Genomic DNA, 26,785 nt, shown 5'->3' on the forward strand with positions numbered 1-26,785 from the left:
AGACTGCCTCCAGGAAAAGCCTGTCTTCAGCAGGGTGAAAACTCTGACTTGGCTTTAAAGCATGCGTTTAAACTGTATTAAGAATTTATGTGTAGGTTTAGATTTTAAATCTAGTCAGTATTTTTAAAAAGCTTTATTTTTGTAGTGTGAGATTCAGATATGATATCATGACATACATTTTTGCTTTTACCCTAATCTTTGATAGGAAAAGGACTTTTTTTTATAGTACAAGTTGGCAGATACAGTTTTAGGTTTAGTAACAGTTGTTCTGTTTCTGAGAAATGAACGTCTAAGTGCTTTTCTGAAGCACAGTGCTGCTTTTGTATGAAAAGAGAGTTATGGCTGCTGTCTCATGTGATGGTTTATATTGCTGGGTTTATTCCTTAGTCTTAATCTAAAACCTTACTGGGAGGAGGGGTAGGTTTTGTGTATTTTGGTAGCAACATTTTTAACTAAATGTGCCTCAGCAGAGCTAAATCAGTCACGTAGTGTTAAGAACCTCCCTTGTCAAAGGACTTGTTCTGTAATCTGTAAGCAAAGTCATCAGTTAAATAAATGTTAAAATAAATGTAGGCTCTCTCGGGAAATAAGTGTGTGCTTCTCTTAATTTTGTATATTGAGAATAAAAACTGTGGGAGCTGATGGACTGGAATGCTCTGAGGACATTTTTTTCGGAGAAAACTCTCAAGTAGAAGCACTGTCATGGCTTGTTGCCTTAGGGGTTTGAATGCCTAGTCTGTAGTGTTATGAATTGCAGATGACAGAGATGCAGTGGGTTATTGGAAAATGAAGAGGTCTTTTTGGCTAAAATAGTCTCATTTCAGTATCTTAAAATCTTGCATCAGTATTTAGAAATATATATTCTGCAGGTCTTAGGTAAATACACAGGCCCAAATAGCTCTAATGAAGAGAGGGGGTTGAGCAGCAACGGAGACAGTTTGGTGTGTAAACAGAATGTCTATTGGAGAAGATCAGGGACAGAGTTAGGCAGGCTTGTGTTTCAGCCTCTGGCGTAGGAGCTGTTTGTACCAGTTCATAGGATTAACCATGTCATGCTAAAATATTTACATAAAAAGCCCCTGCATCATCTCAGGTGACGAGTTGCCCTGCTCTGTGGTGTCATATTGTATCTTGGTCAAGGCTGCTTGAGAGGCAGGCAGTGAGACAGGACCTGCTGCGGTGCTTTTTCACTCTGTTTCTTCAACGTGTAAGTATGCACTGTGAGTGGACATGCTGTCCGAGTCTCAGAAACTTCTGATCCTCTGTGTCTGTTAGCAGTTTATTTTTCCAGTTCTCTTCTCTTGCCTTCCAACTTTTAGCATGCAGTAAAGCAGATCAGTGCTGAATAGTGGTGTTCTCAGCCCTTCAGTCAGCTGCTGGATCTCTGTACAATTACTGCAGACTCCTTTATCTTGGTCTCTTGTCAGTCATTGTTCTCCTGAATCTAAAACCTGTGTAGGACAATACAGTTCCAGTCTGAACATAAATTGTTTCCTAGTTGCAGTATGTTATCTGTACATTGAAAAGAAACACTTTGTCTTGAAAACCGTTGAATTCTCAAATGCTTTTCATATACTAGTACCTGAACCTGTGTGATAAGTTCTCTTAGCAGTGTTTCAGTCTGACTTAAATTTATTCTCTGTCAGAGTGGAAGATTGTTTGCCAAGTGCGCCTGTAGTTTATTTTTGCTTCTCCTGTTTAATCAAGTCCTTTTCCAGAAAGTGCAGCATAATTAAAGAAGGGTTTCCTCACCTTTCTGATGATGTGCACTTCAATTGCTGTATTCTCATTGCAGTACTTTACATTTGCACTTTACACTGTCAATTTAATACCCCTAGTCAGCCATGAGGGATAAAAAGTCACTGTTTTGAGATCAGGATTGTAAGACAAGATTCCTCCTTGCTAAGATTTTTATTTTTCAAGTTCCCTGCTGTTTAGTCCTCATAACAGAGAGGCAAGATTAGACTTTCTTTAAAACAGAGTGAGGGTTTCTTTCCTTTATGGAGCAGATGTTTTTTTTTCTCTCCTTTATGGAGCAGCATGTTTGGATTTACCTTGTTTATAAGGAGGAAATGTTCATGCTGATCAGTATGCTTGTTTTCTCCTCCTTTTCTTTGTGGATTTCAAAAGTAGGAAGTCCTTTAAGACATAGGTGGAACTTGCCTTATGTTTGTATATGGCCGAACATGGTGGGAACTTAGCTGCAGTTGTGACCTTGGGTAGCAATGATTTAAAAAAGATTCCAGATCAAATGTCATGCTGTTACTATATAATTACTTGCCTGTAGTGCCTATATTTGATACATTCGGTGTGCAGAGATAATTTGTTATACACCTTGATTCTTTGGAAATAGTTTGGTAGAAAATGTCCTCTTAAATTTTAAGCTGCATGCTTGTCTTGCATTCCGAGCAATTGAAAATGTTCCATGTGTTTATAGATTAACTGAATCTGTGGCTTCTAAGTTCACGTTTGTGTGCAAAAGCAGTTAGGCTAGGATGTGACATTAGTGAGCGCTTGCACATTACTGATGGCTTAGAAGATTTTGTCTTTCCAAAATACCTGAGAGTGGAGCAGTTTTGGAAACAAGTTTTGGTATTTCATCTTTCTTCAGAGCTTTAGTCTTCTGAAAACGTTCCAGCTAAACATTTCTTGTAATATACTGTGAATCAAGTCATTTGAGCACTACATTTCTGATGGAGAGGTTCCACTCTGAATTAGCAGTCGGGTCACTTACTGTTTACTAACCGTATATGATATTGGCTTCTAATAATGGCTGCTCTATAAGTGTATTTGTCAGCTTTGTTGCTTCAACTTTTCTGAATTGCCAAGTCTCTTGATGCCTTGTCTTTGGTATTGAGGTGCATGTTGTATTTTAGTTGTGAACTAACACTGTTTTCATTGTCCTTCTTTCCCGCTGCTGCTTTTGCGCACTTGCTTCTTCCTGGCCTGGATTTTTATGTTTGCTGTTCCTCGTTCTTCAATTGTATGTGTACACAGCATCATGGTGATAACAGAGACTCTCATGGACCATCAAGTAAGTGATTCCCCTCTCCTACAGTATGTTTGCACATGTGCTTATAATAGGCTATACCTTTGCATGTAGGCATGCTGGGCTAAATACTAGGTTTCCTTCTGTATCGTGATTGTGAAGCTGAAGTACGATGAAAATTTACTCTTGGAAGTATTTTACCTGGCATACTGCTCATCTAAATGTTTTCTTATGTTAACCTTTTTTTTTATTATTATTATTATTTGTTGGGAAAAGTTTATTCTTCACCTTACCAGTCATGGCTAGAGAACAAATAAATCTTTTAAATTATGTACCTGAAAAAGAAAACAATATATCTATCACTCTGAAATGAAACTTTCAAATGTTATTGTAGTAGAGATAGTAAAGACATGGAAATAATGGTTCAGAAACAGTTTTTATTTGAGCTTGTCTATTTATAGGGCTCTATAGTTCGCCTAATGTTAATAACTTAACATCTACAGAAATAAACAGGTGTGTGTTCTGTAATACTTCAGTAAGGATTGGGTGTGATGTGTTCATGGGGAAAACTTCAGTGTATGTATATAGGTGCATGCATGCGTCTGAAGGCTTAGTAGTTTCACTGGTTCATGTGCATTAGTATGGTCATCTGACTGGCAGAATAATTTTGCCTGGGATTAAGAATTCATTTATGTGGGGAAGAGAAAGGTACAGGCACCAATTCTTTCTTCTTGGTGAGAAATCCATGTAGAAGCCATGGTTTTAGCTTATATTGCTTATTATAGGCATTACAAAATAATGCAGAATTGAATTATGATAAACCTTTTTCCTGTATCTGATGTCCTTCTGCTGTTTTCAAGAGTGTAGGCACTTTAACATGCTCATTATCGAAACAGAGGAACTGGGAATCTGCCACTTCAGATATTTTGTTACTCTTCATAGCTTTTTATGATGAAATGAATAGGCTGCAAAGACCCCAATTTGTGTTTCTTCTGATGCATGAATCATACTGACAAACTATGTATCAGTAATTTGATAGCCAGTATGAGGAAATTGAATAAAGTATGTATTATCAGCTCTAATAGTTCTCTTGGTATTGAAATTGCCCTCCAAAGAGTTGTGAGGAGGCTTTGGTATTTACTACTTGATGTTTCTTCCCTAAAATAGCTCTCTGCTCATCTTCAGGGAGATAGATGGAAGGGGTTTAAACTCACTCAGGTAAAGGAGGGGATGAATAGAGATACATCTCTTACATAAGTGCTCTGTGAAGCCTGAATGAAGGGCTGAAAGTAAATCAGCACGCCTTTGAGTGGAAAGAACCATTGGCAGTGCTATTGTCCTGTCAGACACATTGAGCATATGCCTACCAAATCTGTTTTTCAAGTTGTAGAGATGGCATGTGAAACTTAAGAAGAATTCCAATCATAGAATGTTTTGGGATAGAAGGGAACTTGGAAAAATGTAAATGCCAGTCTGTAACCTCAAAGGTAAGCTATTCTTAAGCTGCAGAATCAAGGACAGCATGTTTGCCCAGTGCAGGCTCTTCTTTAGTAAACATCTGTTGTTTCCTCCTCTGATCATTTTTTGTCAGTATTATCTGCTCCACGTGGCAGGTGTTAACTGAGTCTGCTATTCTTCCACTATGAAAAAGGGTGCAATTTTGTTGTGTGCAGCTTAAGGAAATATGCAGACACCATAAACAGGATGGCTGGGCAGGTGATCTTATAAATAGCTAGAAAATGTCGCACAATTCTTCCAGACTGGCAAGGTTCAAAGAGAAACTTCTGCCTTAAACCTTTGTCTTCATATGGAATCACACAATAGTTTGGGTTGGAAGGGACCTTAAAGATTGTATAGTTCCACCCTTCCACCATGGGCAAGGACACCTTCCACCAGAGAAGATTCCTTAAAGCCTCATCTAGTCTGGCTTTGTACCTTGACAGAGTCTGTACATGATCTTTATTGATTAGTTTTGGTTCTTGTGGTGTATATACATATGTTCATCTTAACTTTCTGGGATAATGGCACAGCTAGATCTGCAAGTAGTTTCCTGGGTTGGCTGTTTTGTGGCTAGTTAAAACGAGAACTGTCACAAAAGTGGAAAGAAAAGCAGGATTTCAGGTGTTAACAGCTTAATACTGTATCTATATTCAGTAGCAGCCTTCCCCTACCTCCTAGTTTTTGTTTTCATCTTCTGCCTCATGTCTTCTATCAGTCTTGTTGGCTTCTTTATGCCATCCCCTCAAAAGCCGATCTTTGGTTTGGAATCCTAATTATCTGGAATGAAAAATTTCACACCATAACATATGAATCCATTTTATAAATAGCAGTGAAGTTGTTAATAGAAATCTATTCACAAGCACATAACATTATTGAATGAGCATCCATTTTATATTTCAGCAGTGGTAACAAACAGCGATGAGGCACAGCATTTAACTCCAGGAAAAATGAGCCAGCACCAGGGGAAAGAAGTCTATTTTACTCCAACCAAAGAGTTACACCAACCTTCTCTCAGCCCAGGATCTGCCCATGGTTATGGTAAGACAAAACTATTTTTACAGAGGATTTAAAGAACTTAAATGCTGGTATTACTTATCTCTTCGAAATGTTGGTTCAAAACCGCTGCCTTTTACAGTAAAGAGGTAAGGAAGAAAGCATACTGAAATATTGAATGTAATTCTTTGTATCCTTATATGTTAATCTGAAATGGAAAAAGAAAAATAATTTTTTTGTGCACTAGTTTTATTAAAGCATGTTATGAGTTGTGGGAGAGCAGTCCACATGATGGTAAGTCATTATCTGTGTGTAATCCTGTAGCCAGTGGTCACATTTAATCTCTCTGGTATTTATGTGTTTAAACAGAAGTGTTGTGATAAACCACTTGTGCTTGGAACCTTTGGGTAAAGATCTCTTAACAATTGCTTCTACTGAAAGATCCTTTCCTTTAGGGGAAAAAACTCTCAGCACTACTTTTTGCGGGCTCTTAAACAATCCCTCTGCCTTGCTAAACCTGTTGAAAACACTCTCAGCGGATCTCTGTGAAGAAATTCACCAGTAGACTTGACGTGTTCATAGTCTGTTTAAAAACCAAAAGCAAGCAATAGCTGTTCTTCTTGTGCTTATTTGCATGTGAAACTGCTTGTGTTGTCTTATTGCCTAGGGTATCATTAGACGTGTTTGTTATGGTGTGTGAATTCCTTAGTGAAAACTTCAGGCTCTTTGTATTAATATTCTTTCTGTCTTTACTCTTTGCAGCCATGCTGGTCATCTCTGCTTCCTTTAATTCTAGTAGTGCTTCTGAAATTTATTGTATTTTTGGTATGAGACTCCCTAATTCCCATAGCTTGCTTTGTCAAAGTAATGATATTAATCTATCAGAGCAATAGAGAGTGTCTCTCTATTTTCCTGTTTCCTCATTTAATACCATTTAGATAAAAAGAAAAGATCTGTAAAAGCAAAAATAGTTATTACCATATTGAATTTGGTAGTCTTTTAGTGTATTTGAAGAATTATTATGGTAGTTTTTTCAGTGCTGCACACAGATAGCTTTGTATTTTCTGAAAGCTCTGTTATCTCACTGGAACAGCACTTTATGTTCTCTAGCTTGCACTGTACTTATTCTGGAAATATTTTCTGTAGAATATACACATATATGTAAGTATATAACTTGTTTGTAATTTTTATGATGTTTGAAGAGTTTTTGGTTATTCTCTACATGCTGTGTTGTATCCCTTATTACAGAAATGTAGTTACATAAGTATGTTTGAATATTCTAGTACATTCTTCCTTTGAACATTGCTATTCGCACTAATTAGTAAAGTCAAACTGTTGTGCTTTTTTAAGGGTGTTTACTCTTAGGAAAATAATTAAAATGATCTTGAAATGCACTAAGACTCAATCATGTTACATCAAACTCCTGGCAGATATTAAGTCTTCTGTCTGATTATTTCAGGTCTTATGTAAGAGATTTTAAGCTGGTTAAATGTATCTGCCTTTTTTAGCATTAGTCGTCACTGACTTAGTGTTCTAGGAGTGCTGCTAGAAATGAAGCTGTAGTTTCATGAAATAGGGAATTTGGCTTGCAATCAGTTTTAGTAGTGAAAATATATGGTGTGGGCTAGGTTTCAGCAACCTTTAATTACTAAATAACTTCTAGCCTATCTGCAACTTGGGAGGTGTAGGTTTGATTTTTATGGAGGAGGTTGACCCACATTTAGAAGTTGGGTGATTATTCTGTGGTAGTGTTTCCTATGGGAAAATTACAGTGCTGGTAAAAATGTTAGCATAATACATAGGGGAAAAGACATGCTGTGCAAGCCTGAAAAATATGAAGGAGAACAGAGTTAAAAGTGGTTAAGTACTTGAGGATGACTGCCCAACTACAATCCAGTTAACAAATGTCTTTACAATGTGCTTTAATATTGTATGATGAGACTGTGGATTCAGACTTAAACAGGGGAACTTAAGGTTAGATATAAGGAAGAAGTTTTCTACTGTGAGGGTAGTGAGGCACTGGAATGGGTTGCCTGCCTAAGGAAGCTGTGAATGCTCCATCCCTGGTGGTGTTCAAGACCAGGTTGGATGAAGTTTTTGGTGACATGGTTTACTGCAAGGTGTGCCTGTCCATGGCAGGGGGGTTGGAACTTGATGATCTTAAGGTCCTTTTCGACCCTAACTATTCTATGATTCTATAAAATTAGGAAATGTTAATTTACAGTATTTAAAGGCGTTTACTATGAACTAAATGGAGATGCTTTTAGTCGCTGGCACCCAAATGCATCCTTAGAAGATGGGTAAGCAATTCAAAAGCATACTAGGCACAGGGTGAAAGAGAGTCAAAACAGAAAAATGTATGGTACGGTCTATAGAGAACTGATTAAATGTCCATACAGGGGGGCCATGACATTACTTAATTAGTTAAGGGTACTTAGTTTTTGCCACTGGACAGTTTATGTTGTTGGATGCTATTTGGCCACCATTACCTAAGCAGTGTTTCCTGTTGCCTGAATAAAAGAGCCTGTGTGGCAAAGCCAGTTTTGTGTAGAGCTTATGGTTGAAAACCTAATGAGTTGGAATGAAACGAAGCTTGTGCAAAGTCAGTGTTTGGAGCAACTAGCACTAACTTCGGTGTTAGTGGAGATAAACCACCACATGTGGCTGGATTCTTAGGCTAGCCAGCAGCAGTCCAGGGAGAGGCATGCTTGGTGCCTATCACTTGGAAAATTTGCTGGAACAAGCTTAATTTGAGTCTTCTGTTTGTGTTTTAAGGAAGATCCTAATGACAGGAATTATAAATATAATTGAAAGTCTTTACGATATACAAATACGATTAGAAGTCTTAATATGAGGCAGTGGAGGTAAGTATTTAACATCGGTTTGGGGCACTGGCTTCCTGTTTGGTACGGAGAGCCATGTCATGTATCATGGTGAAGTTTTAAGTGGTCTGTATTTCAGGATTTTAAGTGCTCCTGTGTATAAATATTAGATTTCCATTTCTGTGACCATAACACTGGGTTTCACAAAGCTTCCATTTTTCTGTGCTTGTTTTTATTTTAGGTTAAGACACATAACTTCCTCCTTCATCATGCCTGTCACTCTTGTAAGATGAAACATAGTATGTCATCTGAGACAGTGGTGGGGGTCTTTGTTTTGGAGTCAAGTGCAGATCTGTTCTACAGACGTAGAATGCGGTTTGGTCTGGAAGCATTGTCTAGTGATTGTTCAGCAGTTTATTTATGCTATCCTTGTTCTGTATAATCTTTGCATAAAAAAGTTGCAGCTTCTAATTTTACATAACACGTTTAAGGTCTGTGAAGATACATTGTCCTTTATTCAGAGGCTGAAGGCTAACCTTTGAGGGTATAGAATGGCATTTACAGGTGTAGAGATCAGACTAGCATGCATAGGAAACCTCAGCAGGGTTGTTTGACAGAAATGTATTTTAAAAAGTGATGGTGAGGATTATGCTTGTATGATCTCAACCAGTTTATGTAGTAAGTTCAGAATTCTAGTGGTGAAAGGTTAACTCAGCCATATATAGCTTTGGTCCTGAGATGGGCTTTTAGTAGTTGAAAATTTATTTCATCAAGTGGTTAACTAGAGTGTCAGAATAAGCTAGTCCTGAACATAATGCTACAACTTGTTCTATAAAACGAACTTACTTGCCCTAGAAATGTCAGTGGTTTTAAGTTGTCGAGTGCAAAAAATGACACAAAGAAGCGTAAAAGGTAGCTTTTTGCATCTACAGCATGTAAGAAAGGATTTAATAAACGTACAAACTTGGTTTAACTATGCAACTGCTTACATTGTATGGTATCACCATTTCTAGAAAGCCAGCAATTTAGCTTGTCTTTGGAGTTCTAAGCCCGACTACATAAAGGAAAGCTTTCCAACTACAAACTCTCTCTGTATATAAACTTACTACTCAGAAACTGCTTGTGAAAGTGGTCTTGAGCAGTTCTGTATTGGGTCGATCTTGACAACTTTTACTGATTTCCCTAATTTTCCCCTGTATGTGTTTAAGGAAGCAGTTTCTAGACTCTCACTCAACAGCTCACTCACATGAATTACTGTGCTTCTGAAACTGGGGTGGGAAATGGTAAAACAGTGATAAAGACTACATTTTCAAAAGCTGTAGAGCAGAACTCTGCTTGCTGATGTAAGCTGTTTATGTTGTTACACAAACTATCCCTGGCAAATTGGATTCTTGTAAATCTTGTTAACTTGGGCTCACATCAGGATACTGCTTTATTTGTTTAATAAATTGGATTAATACAGAAATAGTGATCACTTAAGATTTATGAAAAGAGTCTCCTCGGAAAGAGGCTTTAAACTTATAAATATGCTGTTAAAACATATTTCAAACTTTTTATGAAAACATTATAGATGCTTAAATAATAATAAGCTGTTCTTGTAATAAGAAATCTAGTGATGATAGTATGATTAAAAAACTTGTAATAGGATGGTTGAAAATGTCTGATTTTTCTGTGTATTTCCATTCTTTATTCAAAGCATTGATGAGATGCAGATGGGGTGAAAATGTGAACCTAAAAAAGCATGTTAGGATGATAAAGACTGAACATCTAAAGGATATGCTAATTAATACATAGGATGCTGCATTTGGGGGGAAAATACAAATTTAACTGTTTTTGAATGTGAGAGATGGTGGAAAGTGAAAAATGCAAGCAGTAGGTACCAAAAAACCACGACCCGTTGGAAGGCTACGCTGCCTTTGGGGCCATAATGACTAAAACAGTACAAGACTTGGACATTGCTCTCTACCCAAGGCAGTTAGCAAGTCAGAGGAGGTTTGCTGTAGACCTTTACAACTTGTAGCTTTTAAAAACTGTTTGCTTCAGGTGTTTGTCTCGACAGCAGCACACTTTGTTTGACCAGGCAGTAAGAAATGTCCTGGCTTCTCATCCCTGTTCTGGCTCACTGGTGGTCAGCGTGCAAGAAGTTCTGAAGATGTAGCCCGCATCTCTTCTTCCCAGCTATCAGAGGAAGACTGATTCAGTAGAAGGAAAGATAACAGCCCTGGGTCAGTGCACTTGAAGCCTTTCCAAAGTATTAGCAGCTCTTCTGGAGGTGGGCTCTTAGCTCTGGCACTTTGGTCAGGTTTCTTCCAGGAGGTCATGAGAGCGTCTTTGTTCTTGTGGGTTCATGAGATCAAAGCCAGAGCAGAGAGGTGCCATGTTGGAGCTGGAGAGAGAAATCCTGAATGCTTGTGGTTATAGCAGATGCACTCCACTGGCAGAATACTGGTCACTGTGTAGATACCAGCTCCTACTTATCTTTCAGCTAGCACTTCAATGTGGAGTTAACAGTAAATTTTACTTCTGAACTCAGGGACTTTGTAGAGTAAGTGCATCTAATGTCTTAGAAAAATGTTAACGCTTTTGCTTTCTCCTGCTGCATGGGAATTCTGTCTTAAGACCTCATAAGCCCTTGCACTTGGAGAACCTTGTTCTCTCTTCTGTGTTCTTGGGAGGTATGTTCATTTGTCTTACCTTGTTTTTTGATGTTGAGGAAGTATTTTGTAATCAGCAGTGTGTAGCAGCCATGTGGGCTGGCTATTCCTTAGCTAGTTATGGATTAATACCTGCTGCAGGGACTTGACCCCAGTGCAAAGGGGGGTCAGTTTGAAGTTCTGTGACAGAGCAAACTTCAGTGGAGGTGAAGCCCAAGTTCTGCAAACCTGTGAACTTATTTGGAGTAGCTTTAGTGATTCTTGTCACAAATGGGATGTGAGTGAAATTCTAGTCACAGTAATTAATGAATGCATTTGACCCCTAAGTAATCTAGTTTTAGCTTGTGTTACCAGACTGGATTTCTTGTGAAATGTTTTAAGTTCTGCTTTGTGTGGTTAGTTTCCTGAATCTATTATCTTGACGTCCTGCTTTCTTGCTGTAATGCATACTCTGGCACATTCCTCTCTGCAAGTCATTGTGTGTTTATTAAAACTTGCAATTTCTGAAATGCTACTCCACCCACTATTTGTGGCTTGAGTAAATTACATGTACTCCTTTCTGTGTGGGTTATGGCTTTATGAAAGCATGGCACTGAATCTGAAAGGCACAGCAGGGCTGATTACTTTGAAACTTCTCAAGCAAGTTCTCTTTCTCCCTGACAATCTCTGCAGAGCTGGCCTGTTTGAACTGTGACCTTGGGAATTTCATAATGGCTGAGATGAAAACTCTTGAAACCTGAGCAGTGAGCAGCCCTATTTAATTAGGGTGGGAGGAGCTGAGCAGGAGTGTTAGCAAGTGAGGAGGCTCAGCCAAGTACAGCTGCCAGCAGGGCACTGGGAGCTTTGGTGTTCATTCATAACCCCTCTCAGGCATGCCTCTGGAATTACTCCTCAACTAAGCTCCATTCGACTTGGAAATATCAGAGAACAGCAGTATATTTGATGAAAGAAATTTGCCACTGTAAACTACTTGCACGTCTTTTTTTTTTTTTTATCAGATATTGGTGTCTGAAGGCAAGTACATCTTTAATACCTATTTTGTTAAATAGGAGAAAAGCACTTAAAGTTCATGTGCTAACAAGTCAGCTGTTGGATAAAACTCATTTATAGGTATGATAATCTAGCAGTTTCCTTTATCTATTTTCTGCATGCTGTGTTCCTGTTGCATGCAGATAATCATTTATGACCTTTTCTTTTGTTAGACTGGGGGGAGAATTCTGCTGGAAAAGGTACTGTTGTCAAAATGTCAGGGCAAATTATTGTCAGACCTGAAGGGCAAGGCTAAAAAAGCTTTGTCTTCTCTGCTACACCATCAGTTTACCTTCCACTTTAATCTCGTTTTAGCTTTCACGGAATTCTTTTTTTAAGAAGGTTTTGGGTTTTCCTTATATAACTCTAATAACAAAAGGAGTATTTTTTGCTTTGTGACATTCGATATCCTTTTTGTTCTATTATTGCATCAGTATCAGTTTTATTATATTTAAAATTCATCAGTTGAATAGTTCCGAATATATTTGATTTGATTTCAGTTGTGGTGCTTGGAATTCATACCTGTACAATTGGGAGAGGTCTTTTTTGATAATAGTGGGTTTTTTTCAGCTGTAAATTTTTTCCAATCTGAGAAATGTTTTATAACTAAAATCAGGCTTTGTGAAAAGTGTTCATGCGCTGTTGGAATTGCATGTGCCTTCTCTTTGCCTTTACATACTAAGATTCAGGTTTTGCCCCAGGCAGTATCCTGGAAAAATATCTTAAGCATGGAATTATGATTTGTTTTTCAGCAAGCATTAACTACTGAAGAAGCCCCAATTGAGTAGCTGTCATTTAGAAAATGTATACTACAGATGAGTTTTCTTCCTCTTAGAGAAGAAACTTCCTCTTGGAGGTATTCAACGGGTTGACTGAGCATGGGTTCTTCCCTCCCGAAGATAGATTAACTAAATATTTCCGTCATGATTTTTCCATCTTTCTCCTGGTTTAGGTGTTACATAATACAAAGAAACCATGAGACTTTTTCTCCCTGACAGTGACATATTCAGTCTAGTGCCAGCTTTCATGAAGTACTGAACTTTTGTTATGGGGCGTCTTTGTTTCATGTACAGATGTCTTTTTTTCATGCACTGTGGCACGCAGCTGATGCGTTTAGGCTAGAATGCAGATACTTTCCTCTTTATGCAAGCTTTTTGGCTATGTCTTGCTTGTGCAGTTGGACTTGGATGTAGTTCTATTTGTGACTATTCTGAAACTACGTAAAGTTCCAAGCTGTGTATGTTAGTGCATTTTCTATACATATCAATTAGTAGGGCACTGGAACTAATATCAAAAGGATAGAAAGCTTCCTGGACATTAGTCTAAGATCACCTTATGAATGATACTCGTTCCAAATTTATCAGTAGTTTGACCATTTCTGTCTAATTGCAGAAAGGGGAGAAGAGGAAAAAGGATGGCTACTGAAGTGCACCTTTCCATTAGAGTGTACTGAACATACAAATGAAAGCACTTCCAGCTACTTAGAAGTACCTCTGTGTCCTTTCAGGAATCAAATTTAGAGCAAGGAATTACGGTTTCTAGGAGCTTTGGGCACTGAGTGTGTGGAGGGCAGAAACGCCTTTTGTATTATCTCAGGCTGATGCCCAAGAGTTACAGTAAACTTTAGCTTAGAATTACACCATTGAGAAAAATGCTAATTTTTATTAAATGTTACAAACTCCTTTCCATCTAAGAGCTTTTTGGGTGTGTGTCGGCTCTCTCTCCAGCAATGTATACTGCTTTGAAGCAGTTGAAGCAAATGAGTATGTGTATACAAGTATTAGCAGGCATAATGAACCATAAGCTGCTGAAAAGATGGAGATCTAGGGACTTTTTGCAGTCAAACCATGTGATTTTTTTTTATCACTTCAGATCTAAGTGAAATGTGAAGATGTCTTGGGGGGGGGCTGAGAAGAAGGAAGCTTAAATTAGATATTTTTGTTCTTTTCTCCCTCTGTGGTGGTGGTGAGACAGAGTCATATTTTGGCAAAAGGCACAGTCTGCCTCTCCTTTCACTATTGAGTTAAAGCAGAGGTAATTAAATAAAATACTCAGATAATGGCTTCCTTGGTTGGGAGATGGCTTCAGAGGGGGGAAATGTAGCATTATCCATATTGAAATTCTTAATGTTATCTACCCAAAGACTTCAGTTTCACTTCTAAATGGCGACAAGAGCATAGGAAAGAGATAGAGGTTTTTAATTGTTTGTGTTTACAGATTACATGAACAGTGTCAAGGGACCTGGAAGGGCATGGAGAGAAATAAGGGGAAACTTTCAGGATTATGTTGTTTCCTCAAATTCCTGGATGTCTAGGCACTTTTTAGTAACATGAGATGAGGCCCTTAGTGACATGAGTTAGTGGTGGTCTTGGCAGCCCTGATATAATGGTTGGAATTGATGACCTTAAAAGTCTTTTCCAACCCAGCTGATCCTATGATTCTGTGAGAACTAAGTGGCAGAGAAGGCCATGCTGTGGAGGAATGTGGTAGGCTGTAGTGTATACAGAGCTGGCTGGCACGGCTGCTGGGTGCAGATGCAGAGTGGTGTGAGTGGCTGATGGTGCAGCTTCCCTTGAGTCTATGTGACCCTGCCGTTCCTGTGCAAGACAGAAACATCCTGATACCAGTGTCAGCAGAGCGGTCCTGGGCAGGGTCATAGCCCTGACTCAGAGTCCAGATAACAGAGCCATTAGCTGGGCAAGATAGGTCTGTAATGAGAGGATACAGTTCCTTCTGTGTGTAAGGGGAGGTTTTCTACTGCAGCTTTCTCTTGATTTTAATTAGAAAAAGGAAAATGCATTTTCTGGCCCAAGGTTGTAGCTAAGAAGATAGATTGCAGGAATGATACAGAGCTGTGTGGTTTTGGTTTGAGTTTGGTTTTGTTTGCTTTTTTTTTAAAAAAAGGAAGGAGAAAAAGTGGAGTTCTCCCTCCTTGAATTTGTTCTTCAGTTACCACACCAATCCATTCCTTCAGTTTTTCACCTGCTCTTTCTGTTCCTTCTGGGACATCTGGAAAAGGACAGCTTCAGCTGAGGGAAGTATGAGCCACAGTAATGGATAAATGGAGGCAGGCTTGAATATATGACATGCTTATCTAGTTTCTCCCCCTCCCTGTGCTGAAGTGAATAGAGTTTTTCACTTCTTGTACAGAAGAAGTGGAAATTACATAGCACGTATAATGGTTTCTATTGATGGCTCTCATTTTGGGTTTTTTTTGGTTACATCTTTTTTCCTTGGCTGTACTGGGACATTAGTCTGTTTAAGAAGCATGAAGAAATTCTAGTGATTTGTAGGATCCTGGAGGCTACTACGTTTCATGATCAGAAAAAAGAATTCTCAGTGTTTTCAGTATTTCTCTTAGTGTATGTATCTACATGCATGTACTAATGCACATACACTCTGCACAGTAAAACCTGTTGTTATAAAATACGTGGGTCTACTGTATTATCCTTGAGCCAGTTTGAACTGAAATTACTGAGCTGCAAATAATGAGTACACTTCTTTGTGTAAGCAGCTGGAGACAGCATTACTTGAGGATTAATCAGATTCACACTATTATGGATGTAATTGTGGGGCATGTTTCACTTTGTAAGAGGAGGAGACCTCAAGTATGGAGTAAAGAAGAGCACAAGTTCTTACTTTCAGGCCAGTTCTTGGTGCCTCATTTTTCTGTTTTCCAACAGACAGTAGATTTCAAAAATGTATTTTGTCAGAAATAAGATGGGGGGAGGGAATGTGATTGGCAGAGAAGCACCAGATGGGACGGATGTTCCACATATAGAGGAGTGTGGCCATGCACACTAGTTGTCAGGGCAAAAAGAGGCAGCCAAACTAACAAGCAGTGGATGAAGGTTAGGGAGAGCTTATTAGACTTTATTCTGGTAGCTGTCAGCAAGAACAGTTTGGGTCATCTGAGTTCTGGTCTTGAAACAGAATTCACTGAGATTTTTTTTATGGTTAAAATTTAAGCTGGTTCATTTAAGTGTTTTATTCATTGCCTAAAATCTTTGGGGCGTAAATAACAAACTCTTCCAGGAGTCAGGTTGGCTCATATATATAGATAGATATAGATATAGATATGGCAAAGGTTAAGAGGAGAAAAAGCTATTTCCTCACCTCTTGAAGAAAGTAAGAAATGAAGATGTAGAAGCCATGGCAATCAGCTGATAAAAACTAGCTAGGTAAGAGCCTGAACAGCAGCTCAATATGGCTGCATGATGCAAAGCATCAGATCCCTTTTCAGATTACTGTAGTGTGCCACAATATCCAATAGGGAAGCCACATATCTCATGAGTTTTGCTTTGTGCAAAATAAATTTGGGACTTGAAAGACAACAGGAGAAAGGCTTAATTTAAGGGGTCCTTAAAATCTAAACATTCACCATTTGTGTGTGCTTAGAACGTATGAGTAGGGCCAAACCTGAGATGTGTTTGTGGGAAATAGGAGCTGAAGCAAAGCCGTTCTGCTTTAAGCGTACTAATGGGTTTGATGAGAGGAGTATAGTGTTGCTTGGCTTGCTGCTGATTTGGCAGCCTCTGTCTCTTCACTGCATTTTTCACATGTGCCCTTCGTTTGTTTCTTTTTTTTCCTTTTATATCTTACTCATCAGAATGTGAGGTAAAAGGCTGTTACTGCAACACTCTTGTTCCAAGCAGCTAATGCTAACCAGCTTTCACAGAGAACATAATCCTTACACAAACACCTTAACTCATGAAGGAAGAGGGTCCAGTGCGACGTAGGTTTTCTTCATGTGCTGGGATTTCATCTGTGTTTTCTGCAAGAGCTGATGGCCGAAAGCTTGTCCGGAATGCTTCATTTGGAGGATATAACGAACTCTCTCCTGCTTTACCAGGTGTGTTTCGGTCTTGCATTTCTTAAAATGTACAGAAGAGAATATAATTTCCGCCTTGGACTTTTCAGCTTGAGTGAAAGTAATGCACTGAGATGTTGATAGAAATCAGAGAGTTATTGCTTGTATGCACGTAGATAACAGCACTTTGTGGTGGCCAGATTTGCAGATAGGCAAGTGAGCTAGTCAGCTTTTACACCGCAGCAAACCTCTCATTAAAAGCCATTTGTGTATTCAGTACTGACTGGAATATTTGTTTTGGTTGTTTGGGCTTTTATGACTGAAGTTCTATGATGTGGTTTATAAATGCCTTCCTCCCTTGTACTTAACACTCCTCCCACATGCAATGGACATGCTTTAAAATAGTAAGATACAGCAGAAGGTTTTAATTTAGCTGTAAGTACTGAAGAATCTATATGCTTGTCATCAGTGGTTTGAAAAAAATAACACGGGTTATTTTAGGACTAAAAGCATAGCTTTGCTAAACACTGCAGTGCAAGATTTTTAAGACATTTAACACAGGAAGGGCTTAAATCTCTTTTTGCTCAGATTTGTTGTTTGCTTAAAATGAGTGCTGGAATATTGAAATGGATTTCTGGAGTTTCATTGTCCATGATGTGCATTTTTGATATAGGTACTGAATTTCAACAGTTTACTCCTAGCGAATTTGATGCTCGGAAACATGTTACAAGGTCACCTCTTCCTGAAAAGGGGACATTGTAGCAATAGTACATTCTTACCAGAATTACTCTGTGTGTGTGACTTGTCTTGTGCATGTGGCATAGTCCCATGGGGACAGACTGCTGGTGGGGGGCAGGGGTGGGGGGCTGTGATAAAATAGTTCTTTTTATTGTATGCCTTCTGCAGGGCAGCTCACTGAATTTGTAAGCCTTGGCTCTGTAGCCATGGAAAAAAGTTATAGGGTGCATAGGGGAGGTTGCTGGCTGGCAATGAGGGAGCTCTCAGCATCACTGGCTTGCAGAATCATTGGAGCAGCAGGCAGGTGAGGGCAGTTGTTGGGACACCATGTTCTATTCAGCTTGATGGTTTACCCTGTAATATTTCTTTTCACTCTGCTGCTGGCAATTATTAGCCTTCTATCAAGAGTCTTAGCACTTGAGCTTTATTCAAGCTGTTCAGGAAATAAAGATCTCAAAGCTTGACAGTGTGGTGTTGGCAACTAGACAGATCCTTCCTACCTTTAAAGTAAATGCATGTAGTCTGGTAATTACTGAGACAAAAAGGGATTTGTTTCCTATTTGCTTCCTTCCTGTACAGAATGGCTCGCTACTCTCCGTAAGTGGACAATGAGTGACTTCTTAAAAGGCAGAACAAAAGGAAAACAGTTTTTAATAAATAAAAAAAAAACCAAGGTTTAAAATATAAGTAAAAAAGTTTTATCTTTTGGGATCTTCCATTTATCCAAAGAATTTAAACAACCTTAATGTGCTGGAAGATACATTCTTTCAGTTTTGTTTAAGCAAAGAGTAGTTACTGCCCGTTTAAAAAATAGTCATGTATACTTAAAGGGAGGACAAGCTTTGGCTGTTATTGTTTATTTTAGATGGTGCTTGCAAAATACTGTGAGAAAACATATTAAAGGACTTTTCTGATTAAACCAGTTTCAAAATCCATGGAGGAATCTGGATTATTTCATGTGGGATTGTATTCTTAAAACTGGTGGTTAGCAAGCTTTCGAAATTTGGTCAGTTAAACTGTTGTCTCCTGCCTTCAATTCTTTGTAAAGATTTTTCCTTTCTCTCCCCTGTTGTGTTTACTATATGACACCAGTACTGGTATCTCCCATTAAGTATAACTCATAGTTCCTCCAGAAGCATACAGCTTTTCAGCTCAATTACTAGTTCTTCACAACTGCTCATGCAGCACATCAGTAATCAAACTGGGCTGTTCCTTGCTCTTCATTGGCAGTCACGATTATTGTTGCTTGGCTTGCTGTTTGTGGTCTTCTCATGCATTGCATAACCTTTTTACTGCTGCTTCTGTTTGTTAGAAAAAAGCCTCCAGTGGATAGCAGTTCTTTCCTTTTAGGTAAAAGAGATCTTACGTTAAAAGTAATGTGATTTTCTGATGTTTTTTCTCAGCTATTCCAATTGCAGGTGGTATTTGAGAGGTACAGAATCAGCATTTGAGATGCAGGCAGAGTTATGTGGTTGGTTTGGGGTTTTTCCCTTGGTCAGAATTGATTAAAGGGACAGATTGTAGGTGTGACTAAGGTATGATACCTGTGTTACACTTCAAAATTGAAATCTCATAACAGTTTTGTTTTAAAATGTACCCTACCACAGACTTATCCTAAAGATCCTTGAACACTGATCTTACAATGTATATACTCCTCATTTTTTGTCAGAAATGACATTTTGGAGGATTTTTTTCCTTTGGTATTGACTGTGTATTCCACCTCAGTCTCTAAAGAAGCACTGTTTGATTTTATTTCATGGACATCTTGAGTGTATAGAGTTCTGGACTATCTGAAAGCTTATCATGAGTTCTTATGTAGATTTCTACCTGCCAGTTTGGGAAGGACTTGCTGAGTGCTCACAGTAGGAACGTGTACTCAGGACAGTTCCCCTTGGCTTCTAAGGTTACACCATGAACTGTGGCTGACTGCGCTGGGGTTGGGATCAGCTTTCAGAGGCCCCCGGGGCCTGTGATGTTAAAGACAAGGAAGGTCACAGTGGGAGAAAGTCTGCTAAGACATAGTGCTGCTCTGAACACAGTCCCTGATGTCCAGAGCTGCTTTAGAGGCTACAGCATTTAAGTGGAGATTGCATTTAAAATGAAAGTATCATTTTTCAAATCTGCATATGTCTTAAATAATGCTAGGAGCTCAGTCTGCAGCTCTGAATGTTGATTCAGCCATCGCTTGCCCTCTCTGACTTTGAAGATTGCTTTAAGGGTTTTAGGTAGAAAATGATACATGGGTTCAAGAGATTTAATACAAGTTACAGAAAAGGACTGTGTCTTCAACACCTGAATTTCTACATTGTGAAATGTGAGCTCAGGTTATCTTGTTAAAGAGGTTAAAGATTGAATTACAGGATGGGAAACAGCAAGTAAGCTAAAATATTAAGCCCAAAACCACTGCTGAAAGATGTTGGAAAAACTTGAAACATTCATTTTCATTAGATCTTGCCTCTAGCCTCTTACATCCTGGCAGTCTCTGCTCCAGACACTGATTTAGTGACTTCTTGTGGTGTAATTTTCAGTCCCTCTGGGATGAACAAAATTACAAAAAGGGCAATAACAAAGAGCATCATTTAGAGGCTCAGCTTTCTTGGCTTTGTGGTTGCCTTTGTCAGAAATCCATTAAGTGATTTGCTCTTCATAACTGGTAGCAGGAAGGGAGAAAACAGTATTTCTTATTGTTGATTCTCTGAATATAATTGTTCTGTTGTTTCTTTGAGCAAGTATTTCCATGGCAAAGCGTGTATCATCCTCAGCTTGGGCCCATGGGCTTTTTGTGATGTTTCAGTACAGATTTCCCTGTAGGTATTAGTATGAAACTGTTCTTACTAGAAGTAAGAGTTCTTATAGTACTGAGGTCTTTCCAACAGAGGCTCCGTGGAGAAAGTGTCCTTACAGTAGGTGAGGCTGTGTCAGGATCTGCACCTGAATTACGGTGTTTTACATAAAATCCTAGAATTAATTGTGTTGGAAAAGACCTTAAAGATCATATAATTCTACCTCCCCTATACCTTCCATTTTCCACAAGCCCTGTCCAACCTGGCCTTGAACACAGGATGGGGCAGCCACAGTTTCTCTGGGCAACCTGTGCCAGTGCCTCACATCTCTCACAGCAAAGAACTTCTTAGTGTCTAATCTAAATCTGTCCTCTTTCAGTTCAAAGCCGTATGTTTTATACATTTTAGCACATAGGGGAAAAAAGCCTGTCAGTGTTCTGAGTGAGCTTATTATGACTTCTACAGAGAGGGGGGGTTACAAGTAGGATGGTGTGGGATGCGAGAATGATGGGTTGAGTTTCCTCATGGACCAAGACAGAGCAGCGCAAGATGTTCCAGGATCTGCAGCACCCTGCCTTGGGCTCTCTAGCAAACCCCTCAGGCAGCCCATTGCTCTGTGTGTCAATAAGGAAGGGAACAGTGAGTGTGGCAGCATGTTTATGAATCAGTGAGCATGCACACGTCAGGTTCAGGACACTGGAAGCAGGGAGGTTAAATTCATGGAAACACAACTGAACTTTGTGTCTCATTCGCTGGGACAGAGTAGTTCTTTCTGTTATCATTTCTGTTTGGTGATACCAGTGAAAAGCTTGTTTATGAAAATAAAAGCATATGTTTGTTAAGTAAGGATATGTAAATCCCATGAAGCTGTTGTGCTTTAGAAAGCAAGCTGTGAATTATAGCTTATCTTCTGTAGGAACAATCCTGACTTAGCACTTCCTCGTTGATTCCCATCACTAAATCTTCTGTATGTGCCTATAAATAATTAAGTAAAAGTGCGAAAGCTGTTAAAAAACACTTGCATTACATTTTCAGTGGAATTTGGTTCCTAATGAGGGATTTCTTTTGGGTATGGGGGTAAGGACAGGACCTCAGTACTATGGTTTTGGTGTGTGACTGCCTAAGACTGGCATTGAATCTAGTAACTTCTCAATTAACTAAGGCAGGTCTGTCCTCTAAGGCTGGAGGTGTTATAGCACCTAATGACCAGTGCTATAGAAAATGTGCTTTTGGATTTGGTATTAAATAGGAAATGTGGCTTCTGGTCTCTGGATCACAACATGCCTTTGGGATTTTTCTGGATTCCCTAGTACTACAAATCTAATGCCTGTCTAAGTACTTCTTCCCTGTGGTCAAGTAGTCTTCTGCATTAAAATTCATTAGCTGAACAAACTTACCACTGATGTGTTGTAAGAGTTTCAGTAGAAAGGGGTTAATGGTCTGTGCACAGAGGGGCTTCCATAAAGACATGTAAAGGCTTCTTTAAAGGGTTTACTTTTTGTAAACATAAAATGAAATATCATTATACTGCAGAATATAATTCAAAATAAAACTTGTCTTACAAAAGAATTTCTGCAAGTAGTAATAAATAAATAGAAACAAACAAACAAAAACTGCAAAAGGCTGAGTAACAGACTAAAACTAAGAGGAATCTGATTTCTCATGGAACCTGAAGACCAACTTAATGTCTCTAACTCAGTGATACTTCCCAACGCATGTATTTGTGATAGATAAATCTGTTCTTTGTTGCAGTTTCTGGGTATTGTAAATTGTGGAAAGGTGGAAATGCCAATGTAAAAAGCAAATCCTGCACTGAACAAGCTACTCAACACTGCTACAGAGTTAATAAAAATTCTCTTAAAGCTCATGGTTTCCCCACACATAGACAAAAGTCCCCTAAAAATGGAAAATCGAACTGTTTGTCTGATAAATCTTCTTATTTTAGAGATCTGAGTAACCAATTTCTATTTCAAAGTTCGGAGCATCTTCAAGGGAAGCTCAGAAGAGCTTTAGGTGTCCGTTCATGCAGTTTGCTGGTGCGGTGCCCTCTCGTGGGCTAAAGGTCTAGGGTGCCACTGCCAGAGCCATGCAAGGCTTTGCAACTGCAAGGATTATTCCTGAAATTAATGTGTGATTTCATATTTATCAGCCTTGCATCTGGAGGATGTGGAAGTGATGGCATTTTTACTTATCCAGATAAATGTGCTGCACAGTTTGGTTTATTCCTGTCAAAAGCTTTATGCTACCACCAACTGCTTCAAAGTAAATGGATCACTGAGATGTATCCTCCTTAAGAGGATGCTAGGTTCTCAGTATATGTTATGTGGCATGTATGAAAAGGGTAACCCCCTTGTCTATTGTCAAACATATACTGGATACACCCATTGTCTAACTTGTTTTTTGGCTACTGGGAAAATGCGGGGTCTGTACCGTGAGTCGCTGGCAGAACATAAATGGGATTTCAACAACTGTTTTAATATAAAGCCTTGACATACTTATGCAGTGTCAAGCTAAAGGTATAAATTCAAGGCTAATGCAATCAACCTTTTCCCCACTGCAAAAAAACTGACTGGCAATCCTAATCAGTGTTTTAGATTTGCTTTCATGTAGATGGTGTTTAACAATTACTCCTAGCTACAGAAATGAACGAACCAAAAAAAGGCTCAATTTGGTATTCTGCTATAAGAGAAGATAAAAGGACAAAACTTTGCACACTGTATTTACAGTTCATCACGTTATTGGATGGTTTGCCGTGCCACCCAAATGCAGCGGACTGTTCTTACCTCTTGGTGGGTATAAAGTTAGTTTATATTATAGTAGTTGATATGTTTTCAACTAATGTGAGGGCCTGGTACATATACTTTGTTTGAAAATCCAATCTGCTTGCACTTTTTAATGCTAAACACAATTTGCAAATTTCTGTCAAAGGTTAGCTCATGTTGATGCCATCAAGTTGATGTTTTCAAATAATTTGCAACACTGCTGTCTTTTCAGGTTTTGACAAAGGGAAGGATGATGTGTCACAAAGTAAAGAGGATACGTCACATTCTATGTCAAAAAGCAAGGTAAGGAAAGTAATCTGGCTTAAAAATGTCAGTGTATAAAGGAGTTTAAATGCAAATTATCAAACTTCTGTTGTAGATAATCTTGAAGATTACTCTTCAGATTCAGCAATAGATAAAGGGAATTTCTTAATACAGTTGTCAGGATGACATCACATTAAAATCTGCAGTTCAAATCAGTGAAAATGAAATGCAGAGTCTTCACTGTTGTCTTGGGAAGGGGGATGTTGCCTTGCCAAATGTAACAATGGATGGAAGCCAACTCGGTATGCAACGTAATTTAGAATCCTTTTAAGCTGTAGGTGAAGATACTGTTCACTGGGCTGTAGAAAATCTTCTCATAGGAATGTTAGGGAAACTGTAATTGGAAAAGGTTTCTTTTAATGGGTTAAATTGCCAGAGTAAAACATAATTAAGTGTAATTTGTTGCCCTGTCTGCTGCAATGGCTTCTGTACCTCAGAATTTAATTACAAAGGCTCATTTCATTGAGACAATGAGCGTGCAACAGAAAGCTGGCTCAGTAGAATATTAAAGTAGGTATAATTGCTATGCATATTTATCTTTCCTGGTACTCTTGATGATGGAAATGGAAAAGGCAGGAGTCAAGCAAATTCATAATCTTCATTGTGTAGTCCCAAATTGGAAAAGGCTCACTGAGATGCAGTGAAAACTGAGAACATCCAAAGTGGAGCTGGGACATGGACACCACAGTCACGAAAACCATAGTATCTTGGAATGACTAAAAAGGCAGAAAACATGAGCTACCCAAGAAACCAGAAAGTCCCTTTTTATGCAGTAGTCTTTTCTCTCCAGAGCTGAGTTTTGTTCTCATCACAATTACTTACTCAAGTAGTTTGCAGTAGCATTCTTACTCAGAATAAAGTAGGCACATGATGAGAGAGTTGTGTAACAAGTCACTGTAGTAGTGTAGAGAAAAATCTACCATAGCTATCTTTTCCTTTCCCAAATCCATATAAATTTGTAACTTAAAATTATAGAAACTGTCAGTTTTAGGCTATTTTATAGGCCACTCTGATACAACCTTCTTTATTTGTTGGCCTATTGCATGAACATTCTGGTCAGCAAAAGTGCCTGGCATGTTAATGCACCGAAGTTTTATCCAGTGATTTTTACATATTTAGAATGTGTAATTCTAGAAAAAATAATGTTTTCAGTTGGGTGCCCCATAAAATGGGTGTCTCTTTAAGACTTCAGATTAAAGTGATGAGGGAAGACTGCATTTTTCAAACGGGGAGGTTGTGTATGGTTTGATTTCTGAATGGAGTAGCTAAATTCACTTGTTTTTCTTACTTAGGCATCACTGCAGGATAGAGTTTCAAGGCTTTAAATTAACCAGCTGTGTGGTCTGCTATTTTCTGCTAGGATGTCCACTGGTTTTCACAGAGGCAAATGGGGTAACAGACACTTAAACAACAGACAGGGACTGCTCGGCAGGGCAAGGCAAGGACCTGAGCTTGACTGCAGCTAGCACCCAAGGGGAAGGAGCCTGCTTCTCGCTGCTTCCACGCACAGCTCTTTCCATGGTGCTCTGCTGCAAGGTTAGCACTGCAGTCTGTCAGGGCTGGATCTGGGCACAGGCAGCTGCAGCCCTGGGAGACAGAGGGACTGCACTTAAAGGTCTTGACACAAAGTTGTCTGATATTTCATGTGTCAGAGCATTAAGGAGAAACGTTAGCGAGATACCAAAGGAAATCAAAGCTATTTAAGGATTACGGTAGCATTTCCCTGGTTAAATGGTATTATCAAAATTGCACTAGGATGAGCAGGTTAGTTTCTGCAGCTTATGCTGCAATTTAGTAGTGTGTAGCTAAGCATTTCAAGCTGTTGGTATCTTACACATGACTTGGAATCACAGAGCTTTGCATTTTCAGCTTTACTGCAGCTTAGACCCTCACTTGTCAGGGAGGTCAAGGAAGCAGTATTTTTTCCAGTATTTAAAGGGTGGCTACAAAGAAGATGGAGACTTTTTTTACGTGGAGTCTTATGGAAAAGAGGAAGTGTGATAGAATCATAGAATAGTTAGGGTTGGAAAGGACCTTAAGATCATCTAGTTCCAACCGACCTGCCATGCGCAGGGACACCTCACACTAAACCATTGTCACCCAAGGCCTTGTCCAGCCTGGACTTGAACACTGCCAGGGATGGAGCATTCACAACCTCCCTGGGCAGTCTATTCCAGTTACTCCTAGGGAAATTCCAGTTTTCACAATGAGAACAACCAGCCGTTGGAAATAATGTCCCTAGGGAAGTGGTGGATTCTCCAACATTGGATACTTTCAGGATCCAGCTGGACAAGGGACATCTAGTCTAAGTCATGCTTTCTAATTCAAAACATTTAAGTCTTCTAATCAAAACATTTGTGTTGGTCCAGAAACCTCTAAATAATTTTTGACTTACAACTCAAGTTAATACTGTTTCTTTTAACTTGGATTTATTTCAGACTCTATTAATCATTTATCTTTGACTATACAGTTTGGGTTTTTTTTCATGTGCTTATTTTGCTTGGGTCTTGTCTTTCCAGGATCTCTGTGTGTTTTACTGTTACTTTTGTTTGTGTCTTTCTGCTATCAAAGATAAGACCAATATTCCTACTACTTCTAATACATATTTTTCCTTATGTTATTTTTGCAATTACTGCATATGGGGCTTAATAAGAGTGGTATTTCTTTTATAACCCACAAATAAACTTCAGGCTAACAGAAGATGGCAACTGTCTGTCAGAGCTGAGGTGAAATAGTAGCCTTTCTTTCTAAGTAAGGATGGAAAAGCAAGCATGAAACTTGCCCAGAATCTGGTACTGAATGTACCTTGCTGAAAGCTACAGTAGGTTCTTTAAAATGCTTTCTTAAGTTTTGATCCCACCCACTTTGTGTGGGTGTAACTCTGAGAAAGTTACTAGCTTAAAAATACGAGTTGCTAATCTTGCTTGTAATCCATTGAACAGGTAAATACGGACCCTTACTCAGTGCCATTAGTGAGCTTTAAAACTGAGATACTGAGGAAACGGCTTCTGTAACCTGTGATACTTACTGGTTTGGGGCTTTTATACGCATGACCTTTAGATTGCATTAGCTTTCTGTTAGTGAGCAACTTGAATATTTATGAATGTTTTCCTTAAGTTGCTCCATTATAGCTTGCATAACGAGTTCATTACCTCTTCTTATGTGACAGTGATAAGCATTTTTCCCTCTTCTGTTATTACATTTGAAGTACTGTATTTCCTTTAGCTTCTAGAGAGAGGAATTAAATTTCAAGTTGTATGCTTGTCTTAAAGCTACATTTTGAGTGTTAAGAATATGTCTTTAATATAAAATGAAGAGGTGTCCTTCATTTTTTCCAAGATGTATATGGAAATTAGAGAACATTTCCTTATCACTGAAATA

The 26,785-nt window shown here is 38.8% G+C and overlaps 1 protein-coding gene across 6 annotated transcripts in view; it reads left to right on the forward strand.

Annotated features, from left to right (window-relative positions):
- OSBPL8 (oxysterol binding protein like 8) overlaps positions 1-26,785 on the forward strand; it is an 88,686-nt gene that overhangs the window by 34,462 nt on the left and 27,439 nt on the right. Inside the window, exons 3-5 of one of the 6 annotated variants that reach the window (XM_061369397.1) lie at positions 2,998-3,034; positions 5,390-5,527; positions 23,313-23,383. In XM_061369397.1, the coding sequence (XP_061225381.1) occupies positions 2,998-3,034; positions 5,390-5,527; positions 23,313-23,383 (246 nt within the window). Of the gene's footprint in view, positions 1-2,997; positions 3,035-5,389; positions 5,528-16,596; positions 16,840-23,312; positions 23,384-26,785 lie in introns of all 6 variants that reach the window. The other 5 variants (XM_061369398.1, XM_061369399.1, XM_061369402.1 and 2 more) reach the window with 5 other exon arrangements.

The sequence above is a fragment of the Neopsephotus bourkii genome, unplaced genomic scaffold (assembly GCF_033783945.1).
Source record: "Neopsephotus bourkii isolate Nb327-2 ecotype Australia unplaced genomic scaffold, CSIRO-AGI_Nbou_v1 NB_1493, whole genome shotgun sequence".
NCBI classification, from domain to species: domain Eukaryota; kingdom Metazoa; phylum Chordata; class Aves; order Psittaciformes; family Psittacidae; genus Neopsephotus; species Neopsephotus bourkii.